This window comes from Tympanuchus pallidicinctus, unplaced genomic scaffold, assembly GCF_026119805.1.
Source record: "Tympanuchus pallidicinctus isolate F22 unplaced genomic scaffold, pur_lepc_1.0 scaffold19, whole genome shotgun sequence".
Classification (NCBI taxonomy): domain Eukaryota; kingdom Metazoa; phylum Chordata; class Aves; order Galliformes; family Phasianidae; genus Tympanuchus; species Tympanuchus pallidicinctus.
Window position 1 is genome coordinate 14027227 of NW_026294710.1, and position 26145 is coordinate 14053371.

General features: G+C 42.3%; 1 protein-coding gene across 6 annotated transcripts; it reads right to left on the bottom strand.

Moving 5' to 3' along the window:
- Nucleotides 1-12358: 12358 nt before the first annotated feature.
- Nucleotides 12359-25230, bottom strand: RBM17 (RNA binding motif protein 17). Of its 6 annotated transcripts, none has more exons than XM_052680986.1 (12): nucleotides 25143-25230; nucleotides 23092-23232; nucleotides 21631-21747; nucleotides 20834-21000; nucleotides 19674-19771; nucleotides 18729-18785; nucleotides 16262-16403; nucleotides 14561-14712; nucleotides 13817-13893; nucleotides 13335-13433; nucleotides 12765-12837; nucleotides 12359-12636 (listed from the first exon to the last, which is right to left on the bottom strand). In XM_052680986.1, exons 2-12 carry the CDS (start codon nucleotides 23212-23214, stop codon nucleotides 12533-12535), a joined length of 1209 nt encoding a protein of 402 aa, XP_052536946.1. In that variant the 5' UTR covers nucleotides 23215-23232; nucleotides 25143-25230; the 3' UTR covers nucleotides 12359-12532. The 6 variants fall into 6 exon arrangements, with proteins under 6 accessions (XP_052536946.1, XP_052536950.1, XP_052536945.1 ...); XM_052680990.1 differs by having other exon boundaries at nucleotides 19674-19768; nucleotides 25054-25199; XM_052680985.1 differs by having other exon boundaries at nucleotides 25054-25199.
- Nucleotides 25231-26145: the final 915 nt, after the last annotated feature.

A 26145-nucleotide genomic window follows, 5' to 3' on the forward strand; every position in this document is an offset into this window, starting at 1 on the left:
ACCTTTGTACAAATAAGCTGGGCTGAGGCTCACTGGTGGTGCTCCCTAGGGCTCAGTACTGACTGAGTACAGGGCTGAGCTGCGATCTGAACCCAGGTTTTGAAGCACCATCATTGTGGTAACCATCCAACCTGCAGTTTGGATTGCAGCAGGAGGTGAAGGTGGAGTGTTAGTGGCTTGAAAGTCATTCATTTTTACTACGGCTTCTGTACCACCCTCATTGGAGGTAGAAGAACTTCCTCAAAGAGGTGGCTGTGGCAGTGGCATTGATTCTGCCCTGCTCTAGAAGGGATGGTGGCTGCACGTGGAGACATTCCCAAACCTCAACCTTGAGTGACAGAAGCATGGAAGATTTGGTAACATGGGGATGCTGAGCTTCCTGCCAGCATCTGGAACCTGTTAGTGCAGCTAGTTTCTGCCCCATCACCAGCCAACACAGCAGGAAACACTGAAGATGAGTCTCTGCACAGGCAGATCATGCGGACAACCATTTTTTCATGGCAAATAGTCAGAAAACTATTATTACTAATTTTTATTTTTTTTTAGGAGGGTCTTTCTTGACTCCATGCATCCCAACACCCACGTGCAGGAGGGACCCCCCCAAGCACACCCAAGGCCAGGGTGCCATGACAGCAACCTGTCTTCTGTGGGATTTTCTAGCAGAAGCAGTCATTTTTTACAGTAAAGTTTTTTTTTTCTTCCATTTGTTGGATTGATTTCCACTGTTTACTGTACAGCAGCTCTGCTGATCCCTCCCTAGCAGGACTGGGAGCTTGGCTCAACATCAGTGCTGTACTTTGCTGAAATGAGTGCTGTTCCTTTAACTGACAATCTCTGGAAAACACAGAGACTTCTCTAGTTGTATTTCTTGGGATAAATGCTGATCATCAGTTCATCTCTGGAAGAATAACCCAAGAATGTGGTATAATCAGGTTTAGACCCAATTTTGAACTTGGGCACCACATTTATCAAAAGTCCATGTTTGGATGCTTATGTCTGGATCTTTTGTCCTTTATATCCTGCTCATGCTTGCATAGTCTGGAAAGTGCATAAATCCTCAGTTGTTTTTTGTTTTGCAACCTTGATCTTTCTCGGATGCTCCAAAAGCATCTCAGTTGGAACATCTCGGAGGTGACCAGGATCCATGTTAGAGGTTAAGATCCATGGGAGGACCTTGCTTCCATCAGGGAGTGAAAGAAGCTTTACCACCCGCTTTGCACATGGAGTGGTGCAAAGGGGGTGGCAAATAAGTAAAACACCTGGTTGATAATTGGGATTTGCTCCAGTTGCTGTATGTGTTGGGCCAGAAGGCTCCTGGACAGAACCGTGTCTCCGTGTGTCTATTCTGCTTTTCCATGTTTCCTCGTGGGCCATCTCTAGAAAGCAAATTGCATGTTCCAGCCAAGACCATCGTAGGAGTCAAAGCATCTTGTTGCCTCATTCTCTGTATTACATCCTACTGTTTTTCACCCACAGAAAGCACCTCGGGCATCTACGTGGTGCCAAGCAGTTTAAATAAACAGGAAAGTGTCCAAACATAGTCTGGGGATTTCTGGTACGCTAGGATTTTCATCCCTCACCCAATATTCATCATAAGAATGGCACAACATTGAGAATATTTAAAAAAAATCTGGAAGATGATGTCAAGATGGGATTTAGATGGAATCAAAACAACATATGGCTTGGGTTGGGGAAACAAGGATGGCTCTTCTCTTGGTGGAGCACAAACACCAGACTGCACGGGCAGAGAATGCAGCTTGGCATCACTCAGGCTTTTAGGAACAGGTTGGGCAAACATGCTGGGAGTGGTCCTAGCCAGCACTGATCCTGCCTCGGGGCTGAGGGATGGTGTAGATGGATTCTTGAGATCTTCCCAAGGCTTCCATGCTGGGAGAGACACCGACAGCAGCAGCGTTTGCCAGCACCTTTCCAGCCGTGGCCTGTAGGAAGCTGTCTCCAAAGGAAACAAAAGCATGATTTAATGGCTACTGAAATGTTGGTGTTGTTCAGTTAAAATTAATTCAGTGAAGAGTTCTTTTACCTTTATACCAGGTTTTAAGCCCATGTTTGGCTGAGACCCTGACTGCAGCCAGGAAGGCAGTATTTGTGCAGAAAACGGTGGAGATACAGCCCAGACTCCTGACAGACTCCAGCTAAAAAACAAAACTACTCATTTTCATCAATATTTGCACATTTCAAGGGGCATGGGAGATGGAGTGCTCTGCCATGCTAAGATACTCAGCATTTCTGCACATACCTAAGGAAAGTGGAGAGACATTAACCTATACATGAGGAATGGATATTTCCATCAGTGATGGCCCAGCCAGGAAATCACTACTGAATTGACCTGCCTTTCCCATCAGCAGCATGGCAAGATGATGCACTGTCTGCAAGCCAGAGATGTCAGTGCTGTTCTTGGGCAGGAGCCATGCAGTCATTTCATGCTGAGAATCGGACACAAGGATCCACTTTGCAAAGAGGCTTGTGCACTATGAACAAAGAATAATGTGAACAGCTCATTTAAAATATTTATATCATCTAAAACTACTTGTGTGGCACAAACCCAAGAAAGACAAGGGTGCCTATAATAGCTGGCATTGAATGCATGATGGGTTATGCTTGCATGATCAGTCAGGCTTGCATAATTCTATTTCTTCCTTTTGTAAGATGCTGGATTCCCTGGGCATAGGCTGTTAGCCCCTGGCCTCAACCCCTGCATTACACAGTGATTGAAGGTGTTGCTTCCCCAGACCTTATCCCTCTGCTCAGCTATTTTTCCATTGCTGCTCTCCTAAGCCAATCTTTCCTTGCTCCCAAGGTTGTACTTCAGTGACCAGCCACTGGCAAAGCTTTGTGTTGTTTATAGCCCCAAGCCTTCTATTTTCAGTCTGCATCCTCACTTCCAAGGCTTTTTCCAACCATCCTGAGCTCCAGGTAGCAGAGACACCTGATACCAAGCTCTGTTTTGCAGCTGGTGATAACACAAGTTTGATGCTTCAGCCTTGAAAATTTAGCAGAAGGGAAAGTTGCAGAGAGGCCTCTGGCTTCTTACTATGTCACCGACAGTAACAATAGTGTTTCTGCTGAGAGAGTAGGCAGCACACAACCAGGTTGTCAAGAGTTTAAGGTGCAGCATAGGCTGGAAACAAGCAGCTCTTGGAGACTCTCCAGTCAGGCTCCACGTGCACTGCAACCTGACCTAGACAGATTATTTTTGCTAGCCTGGTATTAGGGCTGGCATCCTCATATCACAAAGATTAGGTGCGCTATAAAGGTGCCATGAGAAGATTGGATTAGAGTGATGCAGGTCAAAGACTTAGGTAAAGGTGCTCTTGGTCCCTTGCACAGCTCTGGGCCCCAGCCTCATGTTCTGCCTGCAGTAATTGGCTTTTGGGTTTGAGAAAGAAAGGCCCAAGAGCACTATAAGGAACTGGACAGCATTTCCCATGAGTGATCTGCATGCAGTAAGTACTGCAGCAGTACCACCCACTGCCAGAGACATACCTTAGTGGCTTTCCTGCAGATGCCTGCTCGAGCAGGTTCCTAAATGTGATCGTGCTCTTTCCATGCAAACCCAGCCTCACTTCTCCAGGGACATTTCCATTGATTTCCATGGCTTTGAACTGTTACAGCACTCCTCTCCAGCACTGAAGGGAGAGCATCACACTGAGAGAAACACCTACATCCTTCTTCTGATGCATCCAGGGTGACAATCTATTCCTTCTCGCCAAGTCCCCCTGAAAGATGAATCCAGGCTCCATGCTTTTTCTTTCTGATTTTTTTTTTTTTTAATGTATGCATTGATTTTTATCAGTGCCAATGTCACAGTGCTCATAATACAAGAAATGATAACAACCTCATTCTTTTTGTGTTTTTATTCAATGTTTCTTGAGCTTTGACTGAAAAGTGCTGAAGGAAAGACTATCAGGCTTTGTCCACAAATAAAGTAAACTCTTTCATAGAAATAAAACTAAGCAAAACACTTTGGCAAAGCAAAGTGAGGAAGAAAATACATGAGTAGCACCGTGATAGATGGCCATATTTTCAGGACTTAATTTTTTTTTTTTTCTTCCTTATTAATCCTTAATTCCTGACATCCTCTGAAGAGCTGAGCCTTTGCAGGTGAATGTGATGCTCTGGGGACTTCATTTGCAAAACCAGCTGTGTTGTGCTATGTGGTATGATGTGCAGAGCTTTAACTGATGCACTGTAGGTAGCTGGGCTGCATGTTCCTCTTTACGTTTATGTTTGAAGCAAATACCTGAATCCTGGTTTGAGTGCATTTCATTTCCATTTTCCTATCAAGGTCCTTATATGCCTCGTACACAGACAAAGAGGGAAGAGGAGCCACTGGGATCTATTCCAACTCACATCCTCTCCCAGTGAGGAGAATGCACCACTACAATTGCGTAACTCCAGCGTTCTCCTGAAGTGCCTCAAACAACTCAAAACCCATCAATTTTTCCTTCCCATCCTCACAAGAGAATGCTGGAGGAGCAGAAGCTTGTTTTGCTAGAGTATCACTTGAGTTTTGGTTCACAGTTGCTATACAAGTTTTACAAGTTTGAAGCAGCAAAGTCCAAAAACATTACCCAGCTTTCTGCCCGCAGCAAGAGGTGGAGAGATCTGTGAGGAGCTGAAGACCTTTGCCTTGGCAGGACCATATGGATTCCTGAGCTGTCTCAGATGGAGGCAGGAGATCACACCTTAGAGACTGAAAGAATAAAAATAACAAAAAGGCTGTGAGATGGTAAGATGCTTAAAAATTGCTTTGGGAAAAACACATTCTTCCTACAGGAGAAAGAAGAGGTAGAAGAGAAGAGAAGGGCTAGTTGTCTTCCTGTGAAATGCCTTGTTTTCTTTATCACTGAGGTTCTCTTGTGTTTTATCAGCCAGTGAAGCACATGCAAACTTCAAACACTGTTGCAAAGTCTCTGGCACCTGCTTTTATCTGGTTTATGTTGTAAACAAAATTTAGTACTGGAGATGCTACACTTGCTCCAAGATGTAGGGGAGCACCAGCCTTCATGCCTGCCAAAGCAGGGTCCTGCACAGGGAGCACAGCTGAAGGGGAGCACAGCTTCAGTCCCCCACCTATCAGGCTTAGGGTGCAGTAATGCTGCATTGTGACCAGCAGCAGATGTACAGCTGAACTCTTGCATTCCTAAACTAACACAATAGGAACAGGGAACCAAGTCTTGTGCTTTGGGATTAACCTACTTCCCGTTACTTAAGAAGAAACACTATAAATACTTGTGTGGTGCAGAAACTGGAGAAAGCAGATAAGAGAGGAGAAATCTGCACAGGTGTGCATGCTATCCCTTCTCCAATTAACTGCTTTGTTTTCCTTGAGTCTCACCTGCTCTGATGTTCCTCAGTGCCCATTTCCCACCCCATGTCTGGCATACCCATGTCTCTCTCCTGAGGAACAAAGAAGTGGAAATGGTAGGTTTGTGCAACCTTCTCCAGCAGTTAGAAGCCCTACAGACTTCAATCCATTTTCTCCTCCTTACCAATAATTTGGTTTGCAACTCAAGTAACACTAGACTTGTAGCAATAAATAGCATGTAAAATCACCTTGCATATTGAAGGCATACAGAACATATACCTGCTGGCTTGTAGAAAGAGAAAGGCAGTCATACCAATGTGAGCAGTCATTTCAAGAATGTTTCAGAGTTCATGGGTCCTTTGGTGAGGAGCAGAAAGGAGCAGCTTCCCATTTGTTGCTCCTGTCACAAGGCATAAATACTGATGAGAAAGCATGGAGCTGCACAGGAGTTAAGGCTTCTATGCTCTGGGGCTGGCTGACATTAAAAGCCAGTCAGCCAATTCTTGCAACACTGAAAAATTCTGCAGTTCTCAGAGGTAAAGTTTCATTTTCAAACTCACTGTGCAAATGCATAACAGGAACAGATACGAGACTTCCCTTGAGATTTGCCTTCTCTCTCACAGACCAGTCTTCACAGCACCTCAAAACATCCACATATGCATCTCATTCATTACTCCAAGCACCAGTGCTGCCCCCCTTCTCAGCTCAGTTATTTCTCACGAGCACCACAGCAAGCCAGCATTCAGAAAAAGGAAGGGCATTGTGTCCTTCCAGGAGCTGCCTGCCCATCTTCAGCTGGGCTGTGCAGAAGTCCTGTAACAACCAGTGATCAGATATTACTTGTGCTGTGCAAACAATACTCTGCAGAGACTGTATTTCTAGGTTGTGTTTTTTTTTTTGTTGTTATTGTTGTTTTGTTTTTTTTGTTACAGCTGCAAGGGTCAGTCTGATTTTGTGTGTTGTGCCTCCTTTCTACATACAGCAACGTGCTGTGAGGGAGGGAGAGAGATCAATCACGTCACCTATTTGTTCTGAGGTCCATATGTTGAGCTAGAACCAAAATCTCAGTCTTCAGGAAAGTATGCTGGTGACATAAAGCTGGCTGCTGGAGTGACCAGAATAGCAGTAAGCAGTATTTCTAACAGAAGAAAATGGGTGAAATACAACTAGGAGTAAGCAATTTGACCTGTTTACTCATGAGGTTGAATACTCACTACCTGCTCCTCATCAGTGCCTTCCTATTGATAGCTTTAGTCCAATAACTCATCTCAAAGTCTTCCCATTTCTGAAGGTTCATGCAAGTTTTCCAGGGAGAGGGCAGCATGTGAATCACAGAGGGCAGGCCCTGAAGCAGTGAGAAAAATAACAACCATTCACATAACCCAAACTGCAATTAGAATGAAGTCTTCATAGAATCATAGAATTGCCTGGGTTGAAAAGGACCACAATGATCACCTAGTTTCAACCCCCTGCTATGTGCAGAGTCGTCAAGCACCAGACCAGGCTGCCCAGAGCCACATCCAGCATGGCCTTGAATGCCTCCAGGGATGGAGCATCCACAACCTCGTTGGACAACCTGTTCCAGTGTGTCACCATCCTGAGTGAAAAACATCAGATTGCAAGAGAGAAGTCATTTAATGGAAGTCTTGCCTGTAGGACATGTAAAATTCTGAAGCTCAGAGTTATTCTCCAACTCATATTTGAAAAACCTCTCTTCCACAGTTCAGCACAGCAGAAAGACAAAGACATTGTCTCCTGGCTGACAGATCCAACATTTCACAAAAGCTCAGTTCTTCCCTCTAGCAAAGGGGAAAAGCCCCAGCTCAGATACTGACTGCCACCAAACAGGAGTTGGAAGTTGGCCAGTGGGTGGAAATAGAAGCAGTGGTACAACTCGTCACGGTGCCTGCATCTCCTGAAGGGTCTCCTCCTATATGCAAAAGTAGATTAAAAAATATAGACACAATGTGAAGAAACATGAGAGTTTCCAAAGTAGTTCCTAAGGGACTGTAAATTCTCATTTCTTTGCTGGCAGCAAATTAACAAACTGAGTGCAGTACTAATGCAATCAAATCACTATTCCTCTTCTAAGGACAAGTGTCATCACTTAAAGGTATGAATTCTTAAGAGTCCCATCATTATCACACAGCACTGCAGTTATTGGGACAGAGGGTGCTTGTAATCAACATGATTGGTTCTCTGCAATTGTAAGGAGCTCTTGATTTATTAGGGAAAGCAGCAAAATTACATTCAGGAAAATGTTATCAACACTAGATACATCTGAAAGCAGCCCTCAGCTGTATGGATGCTCTTACTCTTTTCCAAAATTCTGTAGAGAATTTTCATTTATATCTAAGATTCTGGAGCAGCAAATTGTAGAAAAAAATTGCAGGTGTATGAGCAACAAGAAAATCATCAGCAGCATGCAGCATGATGTTGCCAAGGGAAAGTATGCTTGACCAACTAATTAACTTGTATGGTGAAGTGGCATAGTAAACAAGAGGAGAGCAGTGGACATTGTCTACCAGGAAGGCCTTTGAAATCATCTTCCCTAGGATTCTCAGTGTGTCATTGATGCCAAAAAGGCTAAAGTTATGCTGGGCTGCATAAGGAGTGTGACCAGCAGGTGGTCACATGTGGTTTACTCAGCACTGGTGAAGAACCTCGAATACTGGGTCCAGTTCTGGACTCCCCAGTACAGTCCAGGATGGACATACTGGAGAGTATCCAATAAGGAACTGTGGAGATAAAGACTGCAATAGCTCTCCTGGGACTGGTCAGCCTAGAAAACAGAAGGCCCAGGGAGAATCTCATCACTGCCTACAAATATTTGAAGGGAATGCTGAAGGATGGGGATATGCTCTTGTCGGTGGTGCCCTGCTCTAGGACAAGAAGCAGCGAACACAAATCAGAGCACAGGAGATTCTTTGAACATCAGGAAGCACTTTCTGTGCTGTATGGGTGACAAAGCACCCAGAATGGTTGTAGCCCCACTCCTCGCAGACCTTTGAAAGCTGCTTGGAGGTGGTCCAGGGCACTCTGCTCTGGGAGTGCCCTATTTAAGCAGAGGTTGAACCAAACAGACCCAGAGGTCCCTGACAACCTCAGTCACTCTACAATTCTGTGAAATTAAGGGCACTGAAGGACTTGCACTGATAGTCCAGTAACATTGATTTCCCATGAAATCCAGAAGAGAAATGTAAGCACTTCCTGGATCTTGGTGGCGTATCACTTTTCACTACCAACTCTATCTGGCCATGCCTCTTCATTGGTACTTCACAAACTGGGAAAAAGAAAAAGCAAATAATAATAAAAAAGAAGCTATTTTAAGTGCTATATTCCTATTGCTGCATCTGCTGGCAGAAATGGAAGAAGCAATATTATTTTACCATCTAAAAAATGTAATTTGCAACATGAGGTAAGCTGCAACTTACCTGTGCGTGGATCAACACAGCATAGAAGCAGAATCACCTGTAGAATTAACAACTTCAAGCTGATTGAGCCAGACCTGAAATTTCAGCCTCTTGCTCCTGTGGTTGACATTCCTGTTGCTGCTGCATGGCTTATCTCAATTTCCTTCTCTATAAAATCAACTGCTTACTATTTTACTACATCACAGTTCTGTCTCACAGGAAAGAGCTTCAGAAGTACAAAGTGTATTATTTTGATGAATGATGGGTAATTAAGGAAAAAGGTCATTGTAAAGTCTGACTAAGTTTAAGGCTAAGAGCACTTACCATTTTCTGCCTTTAAATAAAAAGCAACTCCTCCAGGAGGAATTTTGGTTTTAGTTGCATAGTTGCAAATATATGGCTAAAGGGTATAATCTCAGCTCTGCAAACAACCTTTTGCATGACCTTGGGCAAGACTCATTTTAGCTGTCTCCCCCTCTCTTTGCACGGCTGTTTAGATAACATTTTGAGGCAACAACTCTCATCTTTCATATAATATTAGCACATCAAGCTTACATTTTGACAACAGTAATTTAAAACTTAACATTCCCTGTGAGCACAAGGCTCATCAGATTTCTTTAGTCTGACACTAAGTGGGCAAGTGATGAACTGACAGATTAAACTCAGCATAGGCTAAATACAGAACAGTGCACATAAGAAAATACAGTTGTAACCTATGTTCATAATGATGGGCTCTGAAATACTGTTACCACTCAGGAATGAAACCTGGAGGTTATAAACACTAAAAATGACAAAGGCATCAAGTCAGTGCTTCCCTGCTTTTAAAATAACAATCACTGTCACAATTTAGAAAAGTAAAAAGGCAGCAAATGGTTCTGCCATGATGCAAATCCCTGTTCTTTAGACTTCAGGGTTGGTAGCACACTACAGACATCTTGTTCAGCTCCTGGCTGACATGTCCTAAATGTCCCTCTCAGCTTGCTGCTAGCATCAGGACGCTGCCAAATCTTCCTTAAGTAGGCATCTAATCTAGATTCTCGGAAGTAATGAACAGTTTGTGCTTAGCCTGAGAGGGGATTCAGTAATTCAGCACCTCAGAGAATCAAAGCCCTTACAAGGTAACACAGAATTAAAGTTTAACTTTAGGAAACCTGGACTAAAAAAGGTTGGTGCCTAACTTCAAGTACAAAAAGACAAGGAAACAAGTGCAAGCAAAAGTTCATAGGTGTAACAGAACTCCAAGTGTTGTGGAGCTTTTTGACAGGGTGCTGACAAATTATGGAAGGAAAAAAGGATTCATAAGCAGGAAGAGCTGTCAGTGTTAAATGAAAGGGAATTTGAGAACCTAAAGTCAGTAATAACAGTTTCCAGAGGAGGTAGGAAGTAGAGAATTCAGAAACTACATTTTTTAAAGGCATGCAAGGACGAGTCTTATCTGACAAAGCCTGAGCCATCACATAAACATACATTAAGTAGAAGAATATGCATTTTCAAAAAAGAGAATACTTTTCTATTAACTACCTTAACTTACAAGTCACCTGTAAGACCTTAAACTAAGGACCATGATATGTTTGACCCTTTCCAGGCTTCCACGTCAGCCTCTGTGTCATTTCCTGCAGCAGCACCTAGAGGCCAACTGCTCACAAACCACACTCCAACATCACTAAACTCTGCTGCACCCAGCAAAATTACTTGCTACAAAGGAATGAAGCTTGAGGTGCAACTAAGGCAACGTATATCTGCTAACACCTCAGGAGGAGGTCAGCTGTCTTAGTGACCCCACGGTACAGATAAATACTTTTTACAGAATATTTGTGTCTCCCCTATGCAGATCACTAAACCAAAAAGCCCCTTTCTCTGTATTTACAGAGGTAAGTGTTAGGCCTTAAACACTGACAATGATCTTTATAACTAAAATGCACAGAGGTTGCCAATAAAACAATTCTCAGCAAACAGAAAAAACCCGTACTCAGGAAACAGCTACTCATTCAGAACAGCAGTATTTGCTGAAATAAAAGCCAATTCCTATTTCAAGTTAAGTTCAGATCACAATAAATGGATTACCAGCAGGTACCTTTCCACAGCATGACATACAAATTATTTAACTCTTGTAAGCAAATATATGCTAATTGCTGTTAGCCTAATTTCTTCATTTTACTACATAGTAGAAAGGGCTTTAAAGCATATTGCTCAAGGTCAAAGAGAAAACTAATAACAGAGATAATAACAGAATCTGAATTCTGTTATGGCCCCAAGACCTGTGGTTTCAGCATTAGTCAGGCTGGTTCTTCACTTTTGCTGCAGTGAGGTTTTTCTAATGGTGGATTACAGCCACTGCCAACAGTGGAAAGGTGCCATAGAAGTGACCACCTTCTTGTGTAACAGGAGACAGTAAGGAAGCTGACACACAGTAGGTAAAATACAAGTTTTTTTTAAAAAAAATTGCTTTCTCTTTTACAGGCAAATGTTTGTACAGAGGTTGTTGGAACACAAGCAGACAAAATCAGCGAGAAACAAGACGAAGGGTTTGTCGTATGGATCTGCAGCCAAAACTTAATAAAAAGGCAATAACTGGAGATACCCACAGCACTGATCAACTACAGGTCTATATCCCCTCCCCCAGGTACATGTGTATAACAGGAAAAATACATCCAGCATCAGCTTTTGAACAGCTAAAATGCCCTCAAAGCTCCCTTCCGTTTTAATACCTACACAATTTCAGTGGCAATTGTAGATGCAACAGAGCACACAGACAACCACCATCACTGCACAGCCTTCTCTTGCCACCTGTCACATACTGTTCCCAAACAAAAGGTGAACATGAAACCAGAGCAGAGTGCTACATACTATTTTACATCAGACTGAAAAGAGCTGCAGTGTTTAGAAATTTAGTTTGTCATTTCTTCATTTTTCTATGAGAATTTTCTTCCATTGCTTTCTTCTTCGGTGTCAATCAATTAAAAAGTTAGTTACCTACATTATAAGAATTGAGAATCTGATAGCTGGCCAGATGAAAGAATGAGTTTCTCCATTCTATACACAGTTTCAATAACTACCTGCAATCAGTTAACACTGGCTTTCTAGCAAAGACTGCCTGGCAGTATAGAGCATCTGCTAACAGTCCACTCATTCTGATTCAAATGCCTAAGCTTTTTAATTTCCTTTCTCCTTTCCCTTCCCTCTATTAAACGTGTTTTCTTTGGACTCGGGAAGAAACACAAACCCACTCCTTGTTACTTTAGTCTCCATTCTGGCACAGAAAATATTGTGCTGAAGTAAAACAAAACAAAACAAAACAAAAAAACTATCTGCCAACTGCCCAACAACCCCAGATCACTCCCGTGTGCAGGGATGGAGGACTGAGAAGCAAGAGAAATATCAGGAAAGAGAAGCATAATAGCACACAGTCCTTTTCCAGAGCTTCCCACTTACTGCGGACGCTGACCAGGAAACTGTGAAGAAGCACCAGAACAAGGAAAACAGGAATACAGACAAAGCATTTCCTCAGCAGTTGGTTTTCAAAATAATGAAGTCATGGATGAAAAGTTCAAAAAAACCAAGGATTCCCAGAGCAATAAGCAGAATTGTGCAATTCAAAAACACACAGACGTGAATCTTAATTTCAAAGGGCTTTATATTACAAAAAATGAAGTCACAACGAATGCGAAAAATCCATTCAATGAGGCTTGTTTCCAGTCTGCTAGGAAAGCTACTTTCTCTTCTTTTTTCCCAGCCTACTGCTGAAAACACGATTGCCAAAACAGTGACACCTCGAGCTAGATTTTTAAAATCAAACTTGCTCTGCCAGATCCAGTACTCTGAACTTGTCCAGGTTGTAGAAACAAGCCTTCACCACTCGGCCGCCAAAGTATCTTCCATTTAGATCCACAACAGCTATAATTGCAACAAAAAACAGGTCAGCAAGCAGCAATGCAGTGACTAAAAATTTGAGTCTAATGAGTGAGACTTTGATCTCTTTGAGGTGAACACTGAAATTCATACGACACAGTTTAGTAACTTACCTTTAATTGCAGACTCAACCCGTTCAAACTCCAAAAATATTCTTACAGCTTCATCATCAGGGGCACCAGGAATCTGAAAGAAAACCCCCCCCAAAAAAAAAAACAACCCAGCAGATCTGATTAGAATAGCAACAAAACCACTGTTCTATGAAGTGCTTTTTCACAAAAGTAGAATGTAAAATTAAGCCAATATAATTCAATTCTCCAGTTGCCAAAGGGAGGTTGAAGACTGCTGAACTTGGGTCCTGCTTCTCTATGGAAACCTTTCAAATCAGCTAGGGTGAAAAGTTTCAGTAATCTAAACTTATAAGCATCTCAAAGTAAAAGATTAATTTAGCAGGAGGAACTAAAAAAGGTTCCAAAAACACAACACTCAAGGACTTTGCTATTTCTGACATTCAGAGTTTGCACTTTACAAAAATTGGAAACATAGAATCACAACACAACAAAGGACCCTTTGAAATCCTCTAATCTATGCTGCTCCTTCACAGCAGCAGCGTGCCAGTCATGAAAGACAAACGGCCAGTTCACTTTTGGAGTAGCCAGAACGAGAGAAAGATTCTGTCTTACCTCAAAGATGACACATTTCCCAACCTTGCCATATTTTTCACATTCTTCCTTAGTTTCGACTTCTAGATCTTCATCCACCTCACCAGCACCCACCATATTCTGAAAGTTTAAACAATAAACCTAAGTCATTGGATGCAGCCTGCATAGATAATAATGTAGATAAATCACAGACGCATGCAACTGTGACTGTGAATAATTTAAGCTATTGTTTATCAGGTCAAGAATCATTTTGTCACGTTCCAGAGCCCAGGCAGTTCCCTAATACTAAGACACTGTGACATGGTTGCTGCATAATCTAAACTAATGTTGATTTACAGTCACAAATTGTATCAAAGGAAAGCATACATTTTCACCACAACACACAGAGCACCACCTAGGTGCAGTTCAGAATTATCCAAACTGCACAGAGTAACTGTAACAGGAATGCAGGTTTTACCATTTAAATCAGTTGTGTATGGTGGAAATACCAAGACACAACTTACCCTTAGTAAGACCACTTTAGTTGGGCATTTCAGTATCTCAGTCAATGGATTAGAATCTGCTTTCTTGGTTGCATCTGCTAGGAAGAGAAAAAAAAAGTTAATCATGGAATCATTTTAGACTAATGATCATATGAAGGCTTTAATCAGCTTTTTCCTGTTAGCAAACAGTGAAACAAAGGCCATTAAGTATAGTTTTGTACAGGTAGGAAGAGATCTTGTCGCTTCTTGGAAGGACAGTATGCACAAAAATCACTGCTACAAAGATCACAGACAACGTGCTATTTCCTTCAGGGAAATCATTCATGAGTTTAAAACTGCATCAGATCCTCTAAGAATTAAAAACCAGATTTCCTGACTTCCAACACTTGTGTTCAGGCAGAAGTGCTGTTCCAGTAAGTGGAGATGCAAACAACAGCAGGGAAATGAGGACATTATCTAAAGCACATGATAGGGAAAAAGCCAGCAGGAATACAGCACTGAAGTGAATATACAGATAGAAGGTTACAAACACTAAAGAAGGACGGCTAATAAGGGAGGATGAGCTAAAATAAAATAATTAATAGATCACTTTAAACAATGTTATAAAGGGAAGTTTCCACAAAAAAGAGCATGAGGCATTGTTCCAATTAAGCAGTATTTTCTGCTAGAACTAATAGCTAACAAAAATCCAGGAGCTTCCACTGAGCACAAACTATTATTTCCCACTATCACTTTCACAAACTTATTGGTGCAAGACAACATTACCTTTCTCTGTAGCATCTCCAACAATGATCTTGCCACCCCTCTTGCTAGTTTTCTCTACAGAGAGTGCTGTGCTCAGCCCCTGTTCGTGCTTTCCCAGCCCTTGGCCCTCTCTGAAACCATACTTCTGCATGATTTTATGAGCCACTGTCCCTCTGCAAAAAGGAAAAAAACATCAGTTAGTTAAGGCTTCTTACATCAGTGTTGTCACTGCATTTCTCCAGAGTGTGCAAGTACTCAAAAGTTGCTCACACTTTTCCAAACACATTCAAGGTTCTAGTAGCAGAGCAAGTCACACATCATGCCAAGGTCCATTTAGTCCAGTTTCTGATCTCTGTCAGTGGCTGGTATCAAAAGCCTGAGAGAAAAGGTGGAACCTAATGTGGAACCATCTGCTTCCCACATTAGATCACATTATACTACCTACTGTTTTGAAGCGTGCATAAGGTCCAAATCACGTGGTTTTGCCAGCACTTCCTATGACAAACCTGGATATTCTCAGTATTAATTGACACAGCTCTTCTTTCTGAATTTTCAAGAGCTTACTCAGGTAATAATCTCCAATCTATTAAAAATACCATCTTCATTGGCATTTATTTGGAGCACATACCTGGCTAAGCCAAGGCATGAAAGAAATGTCATGCTACAGTAATTCACACCACAGTAAATAATCTACACTAAGTCACCTCCATTCTACCAAGAGGCATTTAAGACCGCACAGAAAACACTGGATCAGTGACTACATGACATATACAAAGGCCTGGCTACATAATGCTTGAAAGCTGAAACATTAAGCCACAGGATAAACAGTAGTCAATTGTATAGAGAAAAGATTTTCTATAGCAGCACCTCCTTCAATGAAGTTCCCAGTGCAGTTCTAAATAGAGAAGGTAGCAATACCTCAATGTGTTCCCCAGTACTACTTCAGTTCCATGGTTTGTTGTTGTTTGATTATTTTTTTTAAACACTGCCCAGAAAAATGATGTTTCTATTGAAAAATGGATTGAAAAAACTGTCTCCAAAAATAAATGTAGTGTAACAGTGTAATAAACTATGCTTTTATGGCTGCATTTCGTCCTGCATCCAGTTTGGATCACATCAAATCTGCACTTCTGCAACACCCAGTACGACTGAGAAGAGAGCACACAGCTAACCATGACACCTTTCAAATGAGGTCTCAGGGCTATTTTTAACTATACATTTGACTTCACTTTGCCACCCACTGTAGAAACACAAGCATCACACACAACAAGGACGCCAGGCAGAAAAGTAAACGGACAGATTTGCAACCACAGCTGCTCCCACACTCGTGCAAATATGCTTTGAATGTCTGAAGAAACGAACTGCAGTTGAAATAGGCACATAACAAGATTAGGACAAGGCTGGAAAAGAAACCTAGTGGAACTGACAAGCCACCTTTGCTTTCCTGCAGACTACATTAGCTTGGATTGTACAACCCATAAACGCTTCATGCTGGAACGTGGCTTCAGAACTTGTCTTGAAAACACAGCTCTCTCAAATGCAGTTCTCTCATTCAAGTCAATCCACTGCTTTTTCTGTATCCTGTCAGTTCTGTCTACTTGCACTCAGGCTAACCATATACACACAATGTGTTATTTACCTTACTGAAAACTATTTTAACTTTCCATTCCTGTCACCTTCTAATGCTTTTTTCCACCAAGTGTAAATATGTCAAACATTTACCCCATGTTAGCAAGGAATGAGTTGCTAGGTCCTGTGGGGCTACGAGGTCTGTCTGGCTCATCGTACACTGGAGGAGGAATGGCTGCTTTGGAAGATGGTGCCCGAGGTCTTGACTCATCTTCGTATGGGAACGATGCTACAGCTGAAGAAAAGAGACATTTGCTTTGTCACTAAAATGTGCTGCATGTTACAAATGCTACAATACGATGCTTTCAATTTCAGCTCATTTAGAGAAAGATCTCTATCACAGAATCACAGGGTTGGAAGGGACCTCAAGGATCATGAATCTCACCTCCCCCCTGCCACAGGCAGGGCCACCAACCCTAGATACTAGACCAGGCTGCCCAGGGCCTCTACTTGCAAACTGTACCTTTTCTGCTGTATACAAAAACCTCTTTCACATAAACCCAAACCAGAAGAACGTTTCCTATGCACACAGAGCTTTAATACCCCCTTATCTTCTTTCCCTTGCCCCAAGATTTAAACTTAGAGTTATTCTGGATTTTTGTCACAGAACAAATAATGAGTTTACATACACATCGTGCATGTGTAAGTCTGTAGCACATTCATTAACTTCTTACTTATCAAGCTGAGAAAAACATTAAGCAGCCACCTGCACCACAGTGAGTCTATCCAGACAGGGGACAAACAAACCCAACGTTCCATTCATCAGAACACAATTGTGACATTATGTCAATACACACATCTTAGGCCTAAAGAACTGTAAAGAAAGCACACTGTACACTTACACAAAGGAGAAATCAGTCTTCCAAAAAAGAACCAGCACAACTCAAAATATTTATACAGATCTCTCTGATAATTTCTGAACTGACACAGAATGGGAAAGAGACACATATCATCCAGATTAGATTACTATCTTCCACTGAGAAGTCAAACTGAAAAATGTAAAAAAAAAAAAAAAGCCCCACAACAAAAAAGCTACAGTACACTGAAGAAAACACACAGAACACACTTTTGAGTGTATTTAGGGCCTTTTAAACTGAATTTGTTTTAAATTATCTTATTGTGAACTACCGTTTATATCTTTCCCACTATGTCATATGTGAAGTTTGAGAACACTGATGAGGAAAAAGAAAATACTATCTAGAATCAGAGTACCTCAAGTTGGAAAGGACTCACAAGGCTTTGAGTCCACCTCTCAGCTCCACCCAGGACCACCCAAAATCCAAACCCTATGTCTGAGGGCATTGTCCAAATGCCTCTTGAACTCTGGCAGCTTGGTGCCACTCTCTGGTGCAAAGCTTTCCCTAACAGCCCCTGCCCCAGCTCCGTGCTGTTCCCTCTGGCCCTGCTGCTGTCACAGAGCTCACTGCTGGCCCCTCTGCCCCCAGTGCAGAGCTGTGGGCTGCCACGAGATGGACTGAACTGCTGCACTTCTGCTACAGCGCTGTTTTCTGAGGTTTTTCCAGTCTAGCTTTGGGTATCAAGTAACCAGCAGCACAAAGATTTCTTTGTAAGCTCATCTCACAGAGCTCTCCCCTCAGGATATTTCTAACATTTCCAGCCTATATTTATTTTTCCTTGACTCTACTCAATTGCTCCTAATTATTTACTCAGGACAATTTCTGTTTCTAGAGTTTACACACTTCAAATGCTTTCACTATTATATCACTCATTTACTCTGCCAACCTTCCATTATTTTATTTTAAATCTTCTTTCAAATAAAATCTGCAAAGTCCTTTACGTGCACAGCTTAATTATTTTTAAGGACATAAAACAACAAACAGCACATTGTGTCACTTAAAAACTTAATCAGACATACAAAAAGAGCCCTGAGCATTTTGCTCTTACAGCAAGAGTCTGCCACCTAGTGGAATACTGCGACCTTCAACCTGAGTTCATCGAGGACAACCCTTCTGCACATGTAATTCTTCAACAGATATTATTTGCATTATCTATTACTAGTAAAATGGAAATAGGAACTTATCTTTTGCCTCTAAAGTAAGACCTTCAACGTTTCAGCTTTCACACAAAGATGAGAGCTGCTTAAGAGGATTCTTCTGAGTGTTTTTTGGTTATCCCTCAAAGATTTTAAAAGTTGCGTTTGCAGTGCCTGATTGCTTTAGAAAAGGGTCATTCATAAAGCACCTCTGAAAGCCAAGGGCAATGGAAGAATTCTCTCTTCATACCACTGAGGTTTTTCATCCACCTTTCTGCAACACCACTTCTTTTACACCACAAATGAATAACTGGACACAGTTACAACAGAGCAGCCTGCTAAACCACTTCTACAGCCATACAGAAAGAATCCTTTAACATAGAGACAGGAAACAGTATTATTATGGGTTCCCCACAACCTCCCTGCAGTCAACAATAAACTAGGATAAGTAATCAGGCAAGAAACAATCACTTGAAAAGAATAGCAGGATGACTTTACTGAATAGAAAGCTGAGTGAGAATTAAAAAATATTACTGCTTTCAGAGAACAGGATTTTGTTGTACTTACGTTCTTTGTCCTTCTCAACCAGAGAAGTAGGTGGTGCAATTGCAGCTCCTCCCATACCTATGAGTAAAATGGAAGAGAACACGTTTGTGTCATTATGTTCCGCTGCTTGGAATAGCTGCACTGAGGTGTAACACAGCTGCTGGCTCCAAAAGCAGCAGCAAGAGTGTGAGTGATATGAATGAAAAGCACACCAAAGAAGATCACACTGCAATCACGTGCTGCATGTTGTTTCCAGAGTCAATATATTGCACAGAATTTCAAAAGTAAAGGCTACAAGGGAAGCAAACCTTCAGTCCTAAAACAGTTCAATTAAGCCAATACTCTGCTCAAGTTTGACTACACTTACATAAGAGAATGGTACAAAGCCCCTTCTCTATTTTAATATGCAGCATTTTAAGGTAGTCACTGACTTCCAAGGCAGAGCCAATATTTTCCATGCCCGTGTCAGAAATTTACTTTTCTAAAATAAATCAGACCTCAATTATTCACTCAAATGGCTGTTGTTGAGAAGAATGAAGTTTCATTTTGTTAGTGCTAAGGTATCATCCCAGCACGTATTTTGCTAACTAGTTCTGAGAGCATTCAAATCACCAGGAATGGTAAGCACCAGTAGCTAAAGCTCAACAGTGATTCTCGTGGCTTTATTTTATTCCACGCTTTCCTTCTCTCTTGGAATTCCACACCGTGCATAAAGGTAAAATAGGTACTGACAAACCAGTGGAAAGCCACAAATAATTGAGAATGTACCTCCTCCAAGGAAAAAAAAAACAAACTGTATTAAAATAGTGATAATGTAATAAAATACTGGGTTTACTCCAATGGCTCGAATGTTAACAGTATGCCTCTCAGCTAAGAGAAATATAAAATACATTAAACCAGGACTGTGACCATATCCTCCTCCTCCCTGCATTTTTCTCCTATTAAGAAAATAAACAGCTCTCTTACTTCTTTTTCTTCTCTCCCTTTCGTAATCTTCATCTTCATCAGAATCTGGATCTGGTCTTCTTGAAAACCCACTGGCTTCATGTCTGTCTTTACGTCTTCTAAGAGACACAGCAAGTTAGGATAAGAAACAATTCAAGTCTGCTTTAACTCATGATACTGCCTTTGCCCTGTGAATTTAATGGCATCTGGCCAATCAGATTAGCATTTTATAATGTGTTTTCCATGAAAGTGAAAATAAACACCCTTTTAGGTTTTTTTTTGTTGTTGTTGGTTTGCTTTTATCCTTTTTTTTTTTTTGTAAAATAGAAAATGGATTCAAAACAAGATCGTTTTCCATCTGCAAATCAATCAAGGATAAAGTATGGAAATGAAGAAGCCTATGAATAAGTGTAGCCCAAGCTGATGACAGTGACTGACAGACTATAATGGGAGAGGTGCTGGATGCAAGCAATAGCAAGGTAGCAGAGACATGAATTAATCACCCTGCATTGAAGAGAAATTGAAATTTCAAATTCCTTTCAAATTCCCCACCAAAGGCTATCTGAAGCAGTATTTAATCAGTCAGTTTTTAATGAAAAAAAAAAAAATCCTCATGCTTAAACAGTGTAATTCCACAGACTTTATGATTCGTACTACGATGAAAATGCTTATTAGTTTCACTTAGAATAAGCAAATGTAATCTTATTTCCTGGCTGGCAGATGTCTTACCACCTATTTCAACAGAACTTTGAATCTGCATTCAACCTTTAATAAGATTAAAGAGGTTTCTTATTCCACAGAAAAAGCACTGAGCTACTTAAAGATTTCTTTTGGCCAGAAACAAAAGAGAAATAAATACAGAAAGTATGCTTCAACTGAATGCAGAACATGAAGTAACTGGCAACTATGCTTCATAAAGGCAGTGCTAGCTACGCCTTTAAAACTGGAATGAATTCACAGGTCAGTGTGAAGTACGTGAAAAGAGAAAAGATGATTTATCTCTGAGTGTTGAAAGCATTTCTGATGTCAGGTTTTACTGACATGAAACACTTCAAAACAATCTTATTTGCTAAACCTAAAGAAATTTCCTGACACTCTTCAGGGGGATAAAACCAAACAGACGTACATTTAACAGCCTATTCTTCACCTAACTGCCAACTCGTCATACATTAATGCCTTACTTTTCTCTCTCTTCTATTTCCTTTTGCCTCTCCAGCTCACGCTGCCTCTGTCGTTCCTCTCTTTGCCGCTTCACCACTTTTTCATAGTCATTTGGAAACATGGGATCATACTCATCTGCCAGAGGAATCAATACATCTCCTGCAGAAAAACCACTAGGTACGGGATCCTTGGAAGAGAAAAAGGAGAACAGGGACGTTTGTCAGCTGAGATCATAGAATCACAGTCCTGGGCAACCTGTTTCACGTGTCCTTGCTTGAGTAGAGATGTTGGATCAGATGGCCTCCAAAGGTTCCTTCCAATCACAGCTGTATCACTGTGATAACCATTTGTATCATTACACAAGTCCAGTTCCAACACTGGTGCAATTACAATTACCTTCATTATTTACCTGACCAAATCACCATTTTGCAAAGTATTTTGAAGCTATCCAGAAGAGATATGATAAGAGCAATGTTTTATTTTAATTGTACATTCAACAGGATGCTTTCATGTTGTACAGAATCATAGAATCACTAGAATCACTCAGGTTGGAAAAGACCTTAAAGATCATTGAGTCCAATCACGACCTAACCATACTACCCTAAAATTAGCATCACATAGAAATCTGTAAAAAGCTGAAATGCTCATTCATGTAAGAACCTGGGAGTTGAGATTCCAATTCTGGAATACAATTGGTTCTTTTAGCACTCAGAAAGACCATTTAAAAATAAAATGCAGATGGCTGCCAAAATATTCCAATTCAGAGACATCTGTTAGCAGATGGAGCCTATCTGCTTCTTGAGTTAATGGCTCTTACCTTTAACCCAGCTGCTACATGAGGCGGTGTGTCCACGATCTGTCTTTCATCAGAAGAACTCCCTCGCTTCAGGTCAATCACTGGAGCAAGTACTGTTGTCTGCTTGGTTCTCTGACTCTGAAAAATGGCCAAAACATAAAATGCCTAAAAAAGCTACAAAAACCATTTTCTATCTTTTGTTTCCTTTCTACAAGATAACAAAATAGCACACTTTCCTCTTTTTAAGCAAGAGAGACTTTGCTTGTGCATGCACTAAAACACACAACTAAAATTCACAGATAAGTGAATGCTTTGCACCAGGATGAAAAGCACACATTAGAAGCTCAGGGGACCTCTTCAGATCAGGTTGAACCTAGCAGATTTTTTTCAAGAAGGGTCTTAAACCTATTCTGAACACATGCTTTACCATCCAGTAAAACATATCGATGTATATTCTCCATTTTTCAAACTTGCTCTGTTCTATTACTGCTGTTCTATTTCATAGAATCACAGAATGGCCTGGGTTGAAAAGAACCACAATGATCATTGAGTTTCAACCCCCTGCTATGTGCAGGGTCGCCAACCACCAGACCAGGCTGCCCAAAGCCACATCCAGCCTGGGTATTTGCACACACACAGACAAAGAAAATACCTAACACAGCAGCCATTTCAAATTTCATTCCCACACACTGCTCCAACTAACAGCAAAATCCTGCTGTCGATTTTAGCAGCATAAATCAACATTAATTCAACTGAAAAATTGCCATGTCTCAGTAATCATTTCCTATCTGTACCAGTATTTAAGTAACCTCACTCTAGACCTTACAGATCACAACAAATGTACACATATCCTGCATGAATCAAAGCAGAATAACAGTACTGTGTAAAGCCATGAGATGAAATACTGTCACAATAAAAGAGCAGAAAACAACTCTGTTGCAGTTTAAGCTCAAGGAATTGGCTTGCACTACTTCTCCCTTCCATGCACACGCATTTTCTCTAAGAATTTCTAATACACAATGATTTGTACTTTAGCACCTAAGGCCCTTCAAACAGAAAGCATAAATCGATGCAGATATATAAGTAATAACTCTATAAAGAATGACCAGAATAAGCAGCACTGACAACTTTCAAGAGCAGCACGATCTTTACTTACACTTTAAACAAGAAAAAAAATAATTAACCTAATTATCTTCAATGTTAAATGTGAAGATCAGCTTTTGGCTCAAGTAGTAACAAAATTTGAGGCTCACAGCAAACACCAATTCTTTGTTAATTTTCATCTTGCCATACTTCCTTGAACAGACCTGAAGGAAACGCATCTTTTGTGCCTCCCACCTGTTTTGTGAGGCCCCTTGCTAGAAACGCACAGACAACAGGACAAAATCACCTCAAATCTGTATTATAAGGTCATGAACTCTCAATGGTCTGAGCATGAAAGAATATTAAACAACAGGAAGCAAAATTAGGAAGAGTCCATACCTTTGCTTGAGTCAAAGCTGCCTTCTTCACCTGCAGTTGAGACTGTAGTAGTTTGAAGTTTTTAGACCAGCCTTCTGTTTTGGAATCGCTGGTCTCAACTCCCAAGTCATCGTAAAGTGACATTTTTTCTTCAATTTAAAACTGGAAAACAACAAAAGGTAAATCAGATGTTGTCACTATGCCCAGTGCCTAGCTGCTGCTATTTCGGGTACGCCTTGTCTTGTAGCTTTTAAATTTTAAATATCCTTTTTTTTTTTTCCAAGCCAGAAAGAATTCCAAGCAATAACACTGTTGTTTTTTGGGTTTTTTTTTGCTGCACAGTAGCAGACATACAGGACCTACAAGTAAGACTGTGCAAAAATAACCACTTCAAAGGCAATGAGTACTCTTCAAAAGTTGATAGGTGTTAAAAACATCCTAAGTTTACACTTCCAGCAGTATATATCAATCATTTCAAGCTCTGAAGTTGCACTGTAACCCAGACCAATATTTGGAGATTTACAATGAAATTCAACATCAAGTGCATCACAATCCTCAAAACTTCAAGATCCAGACAGAATTATTCTCTGTTGATGTTAAAATTGATACGCACAAACATACCAACACTTCATTCACCTGCTTAAATACTGCTACTTTTTTGCCTCCCTGCACATTCAAAAAGGGTATCTTACTGTAATTCTATTTTCCAGAGTATTTTCACAACACTTAAAGGCCTTGCAAATACACAGACATACATTTATACAAAATTAGCAAAACAACATCAGCAGCAACGCAAAATGGAATATATCACCTTGTGTGTTGCTTCACCTAGCATGAAAGGCAGAAGGAAAAATGTGAATATAAAGAGAAATCCACCACCTGTGGAACAACCTGTAAGGCCATTATTTAGTCTCGATGAGGCCTGGACTATAGTCTCTCCTACCAAGAGCTTCAGTTTGTTAATTTACTGCAATATTACTGATGAACAGATTGCAGTGAAATCCTACAGATTCATCAGCAAGATCTTGCTTTCACAGATCTGACAGGGAACTCAGCATATAGGTGTTCTTTGCTAAAGATATATCTGAGATGCATTTAAACTTAGGGGAAAAGTCTCAGGTAGAGCTGACAGCAAGCCCCAAAGGGGTCACACTCAGCAACAATAAAAGGCAAACAAATGAGGTCTTATCTTGCAGTGGAATAGGAACAGCCAGGGCTTGGTAGAACAGAGTTCACTGCAAGATACTGGAGAAGACAGGATTATTGGGGGTTACTGCACATATGGGCACGAGGAACACCATACATACAGGAACACAGCACAAGGGAACAAGATGTGGGCAGGGTGAGAACAAGGTTAGAATACAAATTCCTGACTGCTGCAGGGAAGTGCAGTCTGAGAATCATAGAATGGCTTGGGCTGGAAGGATCAAGTTCCAAGCCCCTACCACAGGCAGTGCCACCACACAGATCTGGAATGAGACCAGGCTGTCTAAGGCCCCATCCAACGCGGCCTCCAACACCTCCAGGGATGGAGCATCCACAGCCTCTCTGGGCAGCCTGTTCCAGCACCTCACCGCTCTCTGTAAAGAAACTCCCCCAAACGCCCAATCTAAACCTTCCCTTCCTCAGCTTAAAACCATTCCCCCTTGTCCTATCACTGTCTACACCAGTAAAGCAGGAGTTCTGCTACTCCGGGGCAGATAGCACACACCTGGGGTACGTTACTGGACAAGTATAAATAGACAGGACTTTGCACCTCCAATTTGAAGGGGATGGGCTGCAGCACACCGGGGGCCGAGCCAGCAAACACAGAGCCTGTAACCAGCCACGCACAGTCTGCCCCGCAGGCGGGCAGAGGGCCGAGGCCGTGAGGCACACAGGCCGCGCAGCGGGGCTGAGGGGCCCGACCCCCCCCCCACGCTAGGCCTTCGCCCCTCTGAGAGGAGCAACCCGCGGCCGAGGACCCGCTCCTACCCCACCCACCTCTATGCCTTCCCTACCCGCACCCTCGGGACGCGGAGCGGGCTTCCCAAGCGGGGTGTGCCGGCCAAGGCCCGCCGCCCGCTGCTCACCCGTCACCGCGCCGCCGCCATGAGCCGGCCGCTGAGGCAGCCGGGAACGAGTCCCCCTCACGGCGTCTGCGCCTGCGCGCTGCCGCCCGTTCCGCTCGGCCAATGGGGAGCCGACCGCATCGCGGTGGCGCCGCCGTTGTAGCTCCCCCTGGTGGCTGGAGGAGGGAGAAGCATCCCTCGCCTCGCAGAATGGACAAGGTTGGAAGGGACCTCAAGGATCAGGAATCTCCAAACCCCCTGCCCCACACAGGGCCACCGAACTCCACATTTAATACCAGACCAGGCTGCCCAGGGCCCCATCCAGTCTGGCCTTGAGCACCTCCAGGGATGGACGGGGCATCCACAACCTCTCTGGGCAGCCTGTTCCAGCACCTCACCACTCATAGTAAAGAATTTCTCCCTGACATCCAATCTACATCTTTCTTCGCTCAACTTCAAACCATTTCCCCTTGTCCTGCATTATCTACCCCTTCCAAGATTTGATTCCCCTCCTGTTTGTAGGCTCCCTTTAGGTACTGAAAGTCTGCAATGAGGTCACCCTGCAGCCGCCTTTTCTCTGGGCTGAACAAGCCCAGCTCCCTCAGCCTGTCTTCATAGGGGAGGTGCTCCAGTCCCCTGATGGTCTTCGTGGCTCTGCTCTGGCCCTCTCCAACAGCTTCCTGTCCTTCCTGTACTGGGGGCTCCAGACCTGGACACAGTACTCCAGATGGGGCCTCACAAGAGCAGAGTAGAGGGGGACAGTCACCTCCCTGTCCCTGCTGGCCACCCCTCTGCTAATGGAGCCCAGGATACCATTTGCTTTCCAACTGCAAGAGCACACTGCTGGCTCATGTTAAGCTTTTCATCCATCAGGACCCCCAGGTCCTTCTGTGCAGGCTTCTCTGCCTCCATCTTCCCCTCCCAGTTTTGCCCCAGCATACACCAGTACGGAGTGACCCCTTCAGAGACAACCTCAGTCCTGTCTCCTCCCATCGCTGTGGCCTTGGGGAGGCTGCTTTCTGAT